At 38.7% G+C, this 14,483-nt stretch overlaps 1 protein-coding gene across 2 annotated transcripts in view; it reads left to right on the forward strand.

Moving 5' to 3' along the window:
- The window catches only part of MIPEP (mitochondrial intermediate peptidase), a 164,832-nt gene that overhangs the window by 47,700 nt on the left and 102,649 nt on the right, over positions 1–14,483 (forward strand). For both annotated transcript variants that reach the window (XM_063102813.1, XM_063102812.1), the window contains exons 11-14: positions 6,024–6,177; positions 7,825–7,902; positions 9,665–9,869; positions 11,100–11,209. In XM_063102813.1, coding sequence (XP_062958883.1) covers positions 6,024–6,177; positions 7,825–7,902; positions 9,665–9,869; positions 11,100–11,209 — 547 coding nt within the window. The remainder of the gene's footprint in view (positions 1–6,023; positions 6,178–7,824; positions 7,903–9,664; positions 9,870–11,099; positions 11,210–14,483) is intronic.

A 14,483-nucleotide genomic window follows, 5' to 3' on the forward strand; every position in this document is an offset into this window, starting at 1 on the left:
TTATGAAGGGTTTAAGATATAAAACTTCTTTTTGTTCTTTATTTTTGTATTGATTTTTATTATCTGGAAACAAAAAAGTGAATTGTCTTTTATAATCAAATTATCTAGCTAGAGCTCTGTATTGTTAATTTTTATTTCTATTTATTTCTGTTTTGTCTGTGGTTTAAACCTGACTTTTTAGTTTTATGCTTTAAGATCATTCTAATCTGATATAACAGATAAATGAATTATTCATTTTTCTGAAAACAGAATCCTGTTTTGATATTTTCTTTTAATATTCTTTCATTTACTCAAACAAGTATGTTTTGGGCTTTGGTGAGACAAGGGCACCAGCCCTCAAAGAGCTACCTTCTAATTACCGATAGTCCTTCTGATGATCATTCTAATGTGAAAATCTGGGCTTAGGTAGCTTTAAAAAGATCATTTGTGAAGGCATTAATCTCAAAAGGTAGGTAATATATTAGTTAGGGCCATTTCAGTTATCATTGATAGAAACTCAGCTCACTGCTGGGGGACTTTCCAAGTTACAACAAAGGATGGGGCTGCAGGGGGACCGTGGTTGTCTCTCTGAGTAGACAGTGGAGGTGGCAGACCCTGGAGGCCAGCGAGGCTACAGTGCACAGGAGAGAACAACAGAGGAGAAGCTGTGCATGGGGAATGAGCTCTGGACATCGGAAAAGGGACCCTCTTGTCTTCCACTGAATCCTGTTGAGAGCATTGGCATGAGGAAGCAATGTGAGGCTGGGGAGAGAACACATGAAGGAGCCATGGAGCCATTGCTGTGGCTCACACAGGGACACAGGGCCATGGGGATTTGTGTGCTCATCAGCCATTTTGGAAAAACCAGATAATTTATGGAATGTCAGGTACAGTGCTCAGAAGTGGAGCAAAATTAGACCTAGACTTACAGTTGCTCTGGCCCTTGTAAGAAAGCTTCACAGTAAGCCTGTGAAGCATGGTTTTCTAATAGTGACACTATCGACTTCATAATTAATAGATTTCATTTATCAGAGAACTTTTAGTTTTATAGGAAAATTGAATGGAAAGTACAGACAATTCTCGTAAGTCTCTCCTTCTCCTCTCTGTTATTAACAGTTTTTATTACTGTGGTGCATTTGTTACAATTGATGAAACATTATTAATTAAAATCCATAGTTGACATTAGGGTTTACTCTTTGTTGTACATTCTGTGGGTTTTGTCAAATGTGTAATGACATGTATCCACAATTATAGTGTCATACAGAATAGTTTCATCACCTTAAAAGTCCCTTGCACTTCACCCATCTATCCCTGCTCCCCGCCCCCACCCCAGAACCAGGCAACCACTAATCTTTTTACTATCTCTGTGGTTTTGCCTTTTCCAGAATGTCATGCAGTAGGAATTATAGAATATGTAGCCTTTTCAGATTGGCTTCTTTTATTTAACAATATGCATTTCAGGTTCCTTCATGCCTTTTCATGGCTTGATAGCTCATTTCTCTTTATTGCTGAATAATATTCCATTGTCTGGATATACCACAGTTTTTTAATCCATTCACCCATAAAGGATGTCTTGGCTGCTTCCAAGTTTTTGACAGTTATTAATAAAGCTGCTATAAACATTTATGTGTAGGTTTTTGTGTGGACATAAGCTTTTCAACTCATTCAGTTAATAGCAAGGAGCCACAATTGCTGGATTGTATAGTAAGAGTATGTTTGGTTTTATAAGAAACTGCCAAACTGTCTTCCAAAGTGGCTATACCATTTTGCATTCCCACCAGCAGTGAATAGTTCCTGTTGCCCCATACCTAAGTTAATGCTGTCAGTGTTTTGGATTTTAGCCATTCTAATTGGTGTTTAGTGGTATCTCATTGTTGTTTTAATTTGTAATTCACCAATGACATATGGTATTGCACATCTTTGCGTATGCTTATTTGCCATTTGTATAACTTTTTGTCTATTTGTATTTTTATTTACTTTTTAATTGAGTTATTTATTTCCTTATTGTTGAGTTTTAAGAGTTCTTTGTATAGTTTTGATACCAGTCTTTATCAGATATGTGTTTTGCAACTATTTTTTTCCCAGTCTATGGCTTGTCTGTTCATTCTCAGTGTATTTTGCAGAGCAGTAGTTTTTAATTTTAATGACGTTTAATTTACCAATTTTTTCTTTCATGGATTGTGCTTTTTGTATTGTGTCTAAAAAGTCATCACCAAATCCAAGGTCACCTAGATTTTCTCCAATGTTATTTTCGAGGAGTTTTATAGTTTTATGTTTTATATTTAGGTTTGCGATCCATTTAGAGTTAATTTTTGTGAAAAGTATAAGGTCTGTGTCTGGGTTCATATTTTTGCATGTGGATGTTTAGTTGTTCCAGCACCATTTGTTGAAAAGAGCATCTCTTTTTCATTGTATTGCCTTTGCTTTTTTGTTCAAGATCTTGATAATATTGAGACTTCCTATCCGAACATGGAATATCTCTTCATTTATTTAGACCTTCTTTGACTTTTTTCATGAGTTTTGTTTTCGTCATATAGATCTAGTGCAATTTTTGGGGGGTGGATTTGTATATGTCTTTTTTTTTTTTTTTTTTTTAAAGATGACCAGTAAGAGGATCTTAACCCTTGCTTGGTGTTGTCAATACTCTCACCCAGTGAGCTAACTGGCCATCCCTATATGGGATCCGAACCCTTGGCCTTGGTGTTATCAGCACCACACTCTCCCAAGTGAGCCATAGGCCGGCCCATATGTCTTTTATTTTTTGATGATAATGTAAAAGTTACTTGTTTTAATTTCAAATTCCAATTGTTAATTGCTTGTATATAAGAAAGCAATTGACTTTTGTATATTGACCTTGTATCCTAGAACCTTGCTGTCATTACTTATTAGTTCCAGGAGTTTTTTTTTTTTTTTTTTTCAATTCTTTAGGATTTTTTACATGTATAATCATGTCACATGCAAACTAAGATGGTTTTGTTTCTTTCTGCTCAATCTCTATCACTTTTCTTTTATTGTTTTATTATATTAGTTAGTACTTCCAGTACGATGTTGAATAGGAGTGATGAGAAGGGACATCCTTGCCTTGTTCCTGATCTTTGTGGGAGTGCAGCTAGTTTTTAAACATTAATTACGTAGATGTAGTTGTTTTTTTTTTTTGTAGATGTTCTTATTAAGTTGAGAAAGTTTCCCCTCTATTCCTTGTTTGCCGAGAGCTTTAATCTGAATGAGTGTTATGTTTTTAAAATTTTTTTCTGCATCTACTGAAACATTCATAGGAGTTTTTTAGCCTGTGAATGAAATGAATTACATTAACTGATTTTCAGATGTTGAACCAATCCTGCATACCTGGAATAAATCCCACTTGGTCATGGTGTATATGTTTTTTTTTTGTACATTGGTGTATTTGACTTGCTAATATTTTCTTGACAAAATATTTTTGTATCTGTGTTCGTTAGAGACAGTGGTCTGTAGTTTTTTTTTTTGTTTGTTTTGGTAATGTCTTTGTCTCGCTTTGGTATTAGGGAAATGCTGGCCTCACTGAACGAGTTAGGAAGTATTGTCTCTGCTTCTATTTTCTGGAAGAGATTGTAGAGAATTGGTATAATTTCTTCCCTAAATTTGGTAGATATTCCTTTCTTTCAGTTCTCTAATAGCTCTAACTGTCCTTCTCGACTTCCTTTTCACCCCTTCATCTGGAAGTTCAGGAATCTGCTCTTGACCCTATCCTCACCCTGCACCACCCTTCCCACGGGACCCCATCTCCCTCTGTAGGTGTAACTAACACCTAACAATGAAGTTTCCTCAGTCTTAACATCACGAGCATCTGATGTCTCATGGGCACTTCAAAGTTGGTGTCTCCAAAACTGATTTATTTTCTGTGGACCCTCCATTTTCTTCTCACAATTGCACTTTATCCTCCTCTCTTGTCCTGCAGACACACCCATATCTTCCTCTTCCTTTTTATGTGTTTATTGCTCTGATTAAATGATTCTGCCATCCATCCATTTGCCCATGCTGGAAACCTGAGTGTTATCCTAGACTGTTCTTTCTAGTTCACCCTCCAAATCCAGTCACTCACACGATCCCCAAAACCTTCACATCTTAAAGAAAAACAAATTCAGTTTGCCTTCTCATCCCTGACCCCAGTGGCTTGTTAGTTTATTATCTGAAGCACTGAGAGAGCCTTCTGTCTGCTCTCCCTGCCTCTCCTGTGTTCTGTGCTCTGCACTGTCAACTGTGCAGCATTCCAGAAAACATCAGATTGCTCCTCTGTATCCTACAGAAACAGTCTCCCATGTGACATCTGTAAGAAATCCATTGAGTGTATGGACGTAAAATATTAGGAATTCTGTTATGTATATATTTCTTTACCTCAACTTATAGAAATTTCTGCTTTTTGTCTTGCAATGTAGTAGAACAATAGCACCTGCATATAATTTAAATATACTTATGGTATGGTTGAATACTCAAAAGGTATTTTATTGATGGGGTGCATGGTCAAAAGTTTACAGTGTACCATGCCCTCTGTTCTCTGGCCCTTGCTTTCTTGTTCCAGACTCCTGTCCAACTCTTATTTTTCCCTGCATCGTGAACTGTGTCGTATTTAGCCACATTGTTTCTAGAAGTTACCCGGCTGTCTGTTGCCGTTCTACTTTAGTTATACTGTTGCTTCTGCCCAGAATTCCTTATTACTATTCCCTTCCTCCAGCCCTCATCCACACCCTGCCCTGCAAACTCCGGTTCTTTCTTAATTCCTGTCTGGGAAGCCCTCTCTGGTTCTACTCTCCCCTCCTCAAGTCATCACACTGTCCTTCAGTCCCCACTGTGCAGTGCTCATTTATTCATTCCTGCAGCACTGTCTATTGGGTGTCAACTGTGTGCCCACTGCTCCAGGCTTGGGACACGTGGTGTACCCTATTCACTTCTCTGCCTCCTTCACCGTGACCTCCTTAGAGACAGGCCCTTCAGCTTTCCTCCAGCATCCAGCAGGTTTGTTCACCACATGGATAAGTAAATGCACCACTAAAAAAAATAAGTGAATGAACCATTAAGCAGGGGCGCTGGGTCACTAACTTGGATTCTGTTTCAACAAAAAATTGATCAGAAATTACATTGTAAATTTGTGGATTTCTATGCCTGAAATCTCATTTGATATGCAATTTATGTTCACTCGTTAAATCCAATCATTCATTTAGTTATAAGTCTGTATAAATTTTGTCAAGCCCAGAAAGTGGAAATGTAATGAGTACCTACAGTTCTTCTAGAGCCATTATTTTTGTCTGTGGTTGTAAATTTTGGCATGACTTAATAACTCAAAAACGAACATTCAAATTACTTATTTTGGATTTGCCTTGGCTTATGTTAAAATGTATAGGACATTAAAAAGTTGTTTTTGGATGAAGAATAATTAGCCTTACCAATTATATGGTCCTTAATTTAAGATATATAACTATAGAACAGTTATATACATTAAAATATATAATTATATATACATTTTATATAATTATACATTAAGATCTATTTATTTATAGTCCAGACATTTTTTTCCATAAACAAATATTTACAGGATGAAAACTTTAAATTCCCTTAGTGTACCTCAGGATTTTTATTTGTTTAATATTTATGTGCTGTAAGTCACAATTTTTTAGAATCTAACACATTTCACAAAGTGAGGCTTACCATTATAACTGGAACTGGTCACATTTTGTTTCTAAGTGTGTATAAAGAAGTGTGTGTCGTGTGGGTTATTGAGACAGACTGCTTAACTGGATTAGTGGAAGAGTAAATAACCTGAAAAGGGTCAAGATTAGGGAATGATATGTCTACCTTAATTATGGTGTTACCGCTAATTCTTGTAATAATTACACTGCCATTCTTCTGGAGAAAACCAAGTCTGAAAACTTCTCAATGGTTAAAATATACTTTTATGTTTTGAAAAAAATTTTTAACTACTATGATCCTAAATATTAAATGAAAGTTAACTGAATTTACCTTCAGAAATTGAGGTAAACAAAAATGCTGTTGACCCTGTCTTCTTTCTCTAGGTATAACATTGAGCCCAGTTTATATTGCCCATTTTTTTCCCTTGGAGCATGCATGGAAGGCCTGAATATTTTGTTCAGCAAACTCTTGGGGATTTCATTCTATGCAGAGCAGCCTGCAAAAGGAGAGGTGTGGTGTGAAGATGTTCGAAAACTGGTAAGTCTCCCACTTAACATGTAGGCACACTGCTGTCTCCTTTTGGTTTGGCACTTGAGTCTACAGCAGTTTCATTTTTGAGTTAATTTTTTCCTGATAGAGTGTGTTATTTCTGTTTCACAAAAAAATCCAAATTGTCACTTTTGATTAAGGATACTGTGTGAATGATCTAAACATATAACACCAGAGTCCTCTGAAAAATATTTTCTTAGAAATCAGTAGAAGGTTGAATCTTCATATGTACCTTCATATGGTCACAGATTCTAGTTACAGGAAAATTTGTCTGTAGTTTTTATATACCTTCCGTACTGAGTGTCTCTTTTGGTTAGTTCCAAAATCCTTGCATTATCTGCCTTTCTTTTCTTTTCATTCCCCTTCCCATGTTGTAGGGGCTTATATTTGCATCAGATATTAATTTGTATCCTGTGTTCTGATTTATTTGACTTCTTTGATGATAACTTCAAGCCTGAAATTCATCCTTCTCCTATTAGGGCCCACTTTATTTGAAGTTTGAATATTTATAATTGTTCCTTATAAGATTTTAAGACTTTCTTGGCCCACGTGTTTATCACTAAGGCTTTCCGTTGTGTTATTTCATTTTTCGCTCTCATACTTACCACACTGCACTTTTTCCCCTATATTTCAAGTAGTGTAAAATATCTCACTGTTGGCCCTATTTTGTGAGTGCAGAAGAGGTGTGGTGGTGGGACTGAAAGGACAATCAGGACAGGAGGACATTTTATCCCTGCATTTACTCCCCTAAATATCTGTTTGCATATTACAAACTTCCAACATGACAGGGATTGATAAAATGCAGAGATATAATAAAAAGAAAAACTGGTAACAGAAGACTGAAAGGACATGGTGCACGTGATGAAGAGGTTTTACCCAGACTGTGGAATGTGAGCTCCAAAGTTTGCCAGAGTGTGCCCTGCCATGTCCCAAGTGCCTTGAACAGTTCCTGGCACTGAGTACCTGCTTAATAGATGTTTGTTGAGTGAATGATTATATACTTGCAGGAAATTTTAAAGCACAAAATTGAAGTTATCTTTGATAGAATTGTCAAGTTTTGAAAAGACAAAGAAGGCAAGATGGAGACTACTGGTTGAGTCTCTCCTATAACCTGTGCTTCTTTTATAGGCCCTTTTGGGGGAGGAGCGAAATAATGATACTAATTTTCAACTGACGTTGAGTTCAATTTTGTTGTTTTTGAATTTAAGGATTATAATTTGCATGGGTATTTATCATTCCATTCCAAGATTTGAAGGAAAAATAATTTTGTCACTAAAATGTCCAGCCAGCACTTCTTCCCAACTCTTGTGGGAGGTTCGTTGTGAACAGTCCGTGAAGCGCAGTGGTTGGTAGAGGTGTGGTAGAGGACTGGAAGTCAGGACAGAGGGCCCTCATGGGGAGCATTTCGTCTCCTGGACACAGAATTCCCAAATCAAAATCATTCAAGAGATGGAGCAAAGGAGGATGGGGGGAAAAGAGAATGTATCTTGAGATAATATGGGAGGTAGAAGGTAATAAAATGTCTAATTTGTATCTTTGCATGTTTAATATATAGATTCTTGTGTTAGGAATATTTCCCCACGTTTGGAGTTTCTGATGGCCTCATTCACCACTAAATTTAAAATTTTTTTCTAGGCTGTCGTTCATGAATCTGAAGGATTGCTGGGGTACATTTACTGCGATTTTTTTCAGCGAGCAGACAAACCACATCAGGTGATCCTTTATTTATAAACTGGTCTCTCTAGAAGTGATCAGCAGTTAATTTGTATTAATGTGAACTTTATATATCATTTTTATAGTACCATAATATGTAAAAGGCACTAATGATAGTTACTAAATAAATAAATTTGAAATTAGGATGTAATTTAAAAATAATAAAGGTTGTAGAAATAATTACATAAATCTGTATCTTTTTTGAGTCATGATATTAATGATAATAATAATGATAGGTGACATTTTATAACTCTCATTTGTGCCAGCCAGTGCACTGAGCTGTTTATATACGTCATATCTTTTAATGTTCACCTCAACCTTTTGTCCTTGGTTCTAACATGATGAGGAAATTGAGGCCAGAGAGGTTAAGTTACTTGCCCAGAGTCACTCAGTTAGAAGTGTTAGGATTTGAACCTAAACATTCTGAATAGAGATCCAGCTCTTAACTTTTTTCCAAATTTGACAATTAACCTGTTTTCTTTTCTTTTTTTTTTTTAAAATGACCGGTAAGGGGGTCTTAACCCTTGACTTGGTGTTGTCAGCACCGTGCTCTCCCAAGTGAGCCAACCGGCCATCCCTATATAGGGGATGCAAACCCATGGCCTTGGTGTTATCAGCACCACATTCTCCCAAGTGAGCCACGGGCTGGACCCTGACAATTAACCTATTTTCAAATTGCAGAAGATATGTCCAAATTACCTCCCTATGTGGAAGCTGTGAGGTTCCTTTTTTCTTATCCCTTTAGCTGCATACTAGTCAGCCTTAGCAATTTTCATGCAACTAGATGGGAAATATCAAGAGTTGAATTTTTAAGTTATAACAGAATTAATGGCACCTGATATTTGAATAGTGATTCATAAATCCATAGCATTTTAACAGATGTGAGTTTATGAAATCTGGACAACCACTCTGGGATTTGACAAAGTAGCATTTCAGAGAAGAGGCTCGTAGAGGCAAACCACTTTCCAACATGATTTGGCTAGTAGGTGTCGAAGGTGGGGGCAGAGTGCAGATCATCAGACTCTGACTCCCGTGTTCTTCCTCTTTGCCTGAATGGATGGGGGAGGCTCCACTTTGGTCATTAGGAGCCCCAGCTCCTGCTTGTTGGCCTGGGTTCAGATCTCAGATATAGCAGTTCTAGCTGGGGTTTTTTTGGACATGTCACTTAACATTTTCAAGACTCAGTTTCAGTTTTCTCATCTGAAAATGAGACACCTGCCTCATGGGATTGTTGTGAAGAATAAGCGAAAGTGTATGTGTGTCTCAGTGTAGGACCTGTTTCAGAGTAACTTACTGCAGATTGCTTGCTTTATGGTAGTTTAGAGCCCGTCACTTCTAAGTGTTAGACAGCAGACATGGAAAGTGCACCTACTTCACTGTCTGACATGTAGCAGGGACTCAAAATAAATATTAGTGTCTCCTCTTCAGTAGCTGATGTCTGCCCCTTCCCACTTACAAGGGCATGGATCTAAGCTCTTTGCTGCCTTTTTTCTAGCACCTGGCACAGTATCAGTTTATTGCATGTTTCAGAGTAAATGAATGAATTAATCAGTACAAGCTCAATGTATTATTGGTGTTTTAAAATTTTTTTAGCAGAATAAAAAGTGTCGAGGAAAAGTGTCTATAACTAAATGAATATAGTAAGAATCAAATTAAAGTTTGAACTCACAAACTTTGGTATAATTTTATATTTATTAGGACTGTTTTATTCTTCAGATTGCCTAATACTTTCTTCTCCTTTTATGTTTTCTGATTCTCAAAGGATTGCCATTTTACAATCCGTGGAGGTAGATTAAAGGAAGATGGAGAATATCAACTCCCAGTAGTAGTTCTTATGCTGAATCTTCCCCATTCCTCAAGGAATTCACCAACTTTATTAACTCCTGGCATGATGGAAAATCTTTTCCATGAAATGGGGCATGCCATGCATTCTATGCTGGGACGCACTCGTTACCAGCATGTCACTGGTGAGCCATGAAGAGGGCTTTTATTTAATACTATCCATTAAAAAAAGTTCTTTTTCTTTTAGTTTGGAAAAAGGCCTTTTTATTTGGAAAAACCTGATCATTTAATAATGTCGTATGACCCTTTATCTCAGATTGTTTTATTTTGTTCTTCCTGATGTTATGCAACCTGATCCTCTCACACTTTATTCCTTCCTTGCTAACAGCTCTCACCAAGGAATAAGTCTCAGTTGTCTGTCTTTTGGGTTCATACCTTTTTAATTCTTATAGTGTTTTTTATAGTGGAATTTAAGTTTGTGGCTGTGTGTGTGTGAGAATAAATATGTACGAGTATCTTTTTAGTATCTAGCACAGAGTTAAAGGATAAGTGAAGGAATGTTGCGTCCTTTTATTCAAAATCAGTTAGAAAACAAAATAAACCATCTTTAAAAAGTATGATAAGGTACTTTTTATTTTATTATGCTTTCCCTGTATAAAATTGTGGTTCTGCTCTGTTAGTTTTCTGTGCTGATATGTGGCCATCATTGATGGTACCTAGACTTTCCTCATAGTTGTCTCATCTCTATGTCTTAAGCTCCCTAGCATCTATGGTCAGTAGGAGACCACCTGGTAAATTGTTGGCATCCAGTATTTATTAACTAACCTTACACACATAGTATTTTGGGCAAGGACAAGAGATTTGAAAAGACTGTAGGTGGGCTGAACAGAATCATAAAATGCCACCAAAAAAATCTTACAGGAATTTTGTTAAGAAATTTTGAGTTTAAAATATTGCTTTTTCTTACTGGATTGACTTTGTTACAAAAAAACAATAAATGGATAAAATAAAGTACTGTTAAAATAAATGAAGGATAAAAGCATTTGGTAATGGAATTCAGTGAATTGAATACAAATGCTATATTAATTGTAAGAATGTTTTAATTTGTGTTTCATGTACAGCCAGTGTAGCTGAAGACAGGTTTGTTTGTAGAGGGTGTGAGTAGTTGCTTTATAAGGTGTTTTAGCAGCTGTGCAAATATTTTGTTTTAATATAAAGGAAAATATATAAGATTATAATAAACTTTTCTGTAAATATGTACAATAATTTTATAGAAGTAAAATATTGGTTTAATGAATTAAAGCTTATCATAGTTCATCAGAACTACAAATAAAAGTTTTAAAAGGGTACATAAAAAGTGAGTTAAATATATTGATTTCATTCATGCCACCTTTTTTTCTTTTCCCCCATTTTAGGGACCAGGTGCCCCACTGATTTTGCAGAGGTTCCTTCTATTCTGATGGAGTACTTTGCAAATGATTATCGAGTCATTAACCAGTTTGCCAGACATTATCAGACTGGGCAGGTAGGAATATTAATATTGTCATATTTTCCTTTGGGTTGTGATGGTCAACTTTTGTGACCTGCTTTTTCAGAACTCTGTCACTCTCTCAGTACCAGATTCCTTTTTTTTTTCTGATTCCCTTTTTTTTCCTCATAGTATAGAATCATAGTCCTAGCATATAGTCATGTGTTGAAAAATAGCAACCCTTTATTGTGTGTCAAGTAATGTACCACTTGTCCTCATGATCATCCCACGAGGAATGCACTTTGTCCCCTTTTTCTAAACGAAGAAACAAGCTCCGTCGTAGACCAGGCATTCAAGTCTGTCTCAGTTTTAAAAAGCCTTTGCTTCTGAACATTTGTTCTCTCAGTCTGAATTTTTATGTTGTTTCATACAACTGAACTACAGGGACATATTTTGCCAGTATGCTTAGCATCCATATGATGCCACGTCTGAAAATTCCTTAATTTCCAGGTTTAGATTTCAGCAGTGTATTGTAATTTTAAAGATTTTTAAATTAAAATGAGAGATAACATAGTAAGTTAGCTGTAAGTGTAACTATGAATATTGTGCCGTTTACTGCCCACATTTACATTGGAAGATATATTCTTTCCCTTCTTTTGGAAATTTGGTTTGATAGTATTACATTAGGTGGTGTTTCTCCCCCACAGAGTGGGGGCAAGTGTAAATTATTATATTCAGATTTCAGTCCCTGGTACTTAGAACCATGCCTAGCACAAAGAAAGCACTAACCAATTAAATGGAGAAAAGAATATAACTAGGAAAAAAAGGACCAAAACCACCTTTATTTGTGACTCTTTTTCTGATTATGTCCCCAGATGCATAATATGATTTGGTCATTTCTTTTTTTTTTGGACTTGATTTTATCTAACTCTTATTATCAACTGTAGAATAACGGATGAGTTTTTGGATCACTGATCTGACAGAGCTCACATCATAATTTATTTCAGTTACTAAGATGGCAAAATTGAAATATTTGTGATCCAGTTAACTTCCTGCCCATTAACCTGCTCTGGGAATTGCTCTGGGAATCATGTAGACTTAGCCAATAACACAGAAGCACATACCCCACCAAATGCTAGCATAGCACACACATGGCTCCGGTGGGGGCGTGGGAGCGATGGAGGAGGGCGCAGGCGGGGGGGGGGGGGGGGGGGGAGGGCGCAGGCGCGCGGGGGGGGGGGGGGGCGGTGCTGCGCTCGCCGGGCGGGGCTCAGGGAGGAGCGCAGATGGCCCGGGCTCGGACCATATGCGGCGGGGGTCATTCGCCAGGCAGCCCTCAGACGCTCTCATTTATTTCACTAAAGATATTTTTTGAGGACCTACTAAGGTTGTAGAGGTCCTTCAGTCAGGAAGCATTTACGGCGTTTTTATTATGTACCAGTCACTGTCTCAGCATCTGCGAAACAGCCAAGAATAAGTGAGACAACGTCCCGGGGGTGCTGATGGCCGTGACCTCTCGGGGGAGCTAAGGCAGAACCGAAGACAGGCGTTCCTACCGGCAGGAAGGGCCCGTGTGGGAAAGGCACCGGGCAACCCTCCTGGAGAGGCGCCGTGCAGGTGTGGGCGCGCGGGCCATGCCGGGGTGCAGCTAAGGGTCACAGGTAGGAGTGGGGGCTGCATCCTGGTGTGGGAGAAAGTCTTTAATGGTGTTTGGGGGGGGTGACGAAATCAAATACTTACGTATGACCATGACCATGGTGTCAGGGAGGGCGGTGGACTGGGGAGGGCCGAGAGCTGCGTGGGCCGTGTCGAAGCTCAGCCCGCCCAGGCCCCGACCGCTCCCTGCAAGTGGCCGCCAGCCTGCCGCTCCTGCCCCACGCCTTTGCCCCAGCTCGCCTCCCAGCACCGCCTTTTGTCCCCGGAGTGGTTTTTCTCGGCGTTTATACCGGGCTTTGCTGTCCCTCCTTCTGTTGGACGTTGTGCACGCCTCTCCTGGCCACTGGCACTCACATGGCACTGCCGCACCCCAGTCCAGCTGCCCTGGTGGCCGTCTCGGCCGTATGGCCCTGCCCGGCGCTCAGCGGGGCTGAGTGAAGTCCTGCAGACGCCCGTTCAGGGGACGGTGAGCGTGGCACTGAGCGCTGCCTGTGGGAGACCGCCGGGAGGATTCGAGGCCAGGAGGTATCAGGGAGGTGGGAGAGGAGCTGTCAGAGAAGGTGTAAGGAAAGTAGGAAAAGTTAGTCAGGCTCACTTGCTCACATCTGTTACAGATGGGCAAGCTTCAGCACATTCACTAGAAACAAGTGATAAAAGTAGTGTAACTGCGCATGTGCGCCCATTTACTGATTCAGCATGTTGTAATTATGTAATGCTTGGCTTGTGGCTGCTGTTGTGTACTAAGAGTATAAAGGTAACTGCTCTGAACTGCTGGATGGCAGAGCATGGAGGGAAGTGCAGTAGAGCTAGAGCTCATATCTGAGAATAAAGCATATCTGTGAAACTCACATCTGAAGAATAAAGTATGTGTACCTTGCATAAAGCTGCCAGAATCCTCTTTCAGTTACCTGACTCACGACCTGCACAGGAAGAGGCTGAAGGATCTGAGATTCCTGTGTAACAGATGGAGATCCCATGATCAGAGAATTCTGGAGGATGGTTAAGTTTGAAAGGGAGGATGCTGCGTTCTTTTTTTGGATATATCAGTGACCATCATTGTTTCCAGGAGACCTAGTGATACAAATCTGAAATGAGTCAAAATGGACACTGCAGATGTGTGGGAATAAATGGCAAAAGAGATGGTCGAAGTATAGGGGGTTTAGAAATTGCCTATGAGAGAAAGCAGGAGCCATCTAAAGAAACTGGTATCACACTAAGGGCCAGGATGCAATTCCTATGCCGACCAGCCACCAAAAACAAAACAAAAGAAACCAGCATCATTAGGAAAGGAGCTCTCTGAGGAGGTATGACCACAGGTGTGAGAAGGACACACATGCAGAGGATGACTGCAAAAGAGGACCATGAGCCTGTCAGAGTAATACTTCTTTTAAAAAATGTTAAACCTTGGACTGAAATTTACTACAAATACTAACATCAGTTTTTAAAATTCTGTCACCGACTTACAGATGTTATGTCCAAGAAAAGGGGAGAGCTTCCCATTGCCTATGTTCTTACTAGATTCTTCATTAAGAATAATCATTTTTTAAGTACATAGTTATCAGAAAACAGGAGTAAGCCCCAAATATACTGCACGATAAACAACATAGGAAGAAAGCATTAAGCTGCTTTGAATTATTCAAGTTTCAGACTCAGAAGACATGTTTAGTGCCCTAAA

This window comes from Cynocephalus volans, chromosome 7, assembly GCF_027409185.1.
Source record: "Cynocephalus volans isolate mCynVol1 chromosome 7, mCynVol1.pri, whole genome shotgun sequence".
Taxonomy (NCBI): Eukaryota; Metazoa; Chordata; class Mammalia; order Dermoptera; family Cynocephalidae; genus Cynocephalus; species Cynocephalus volans.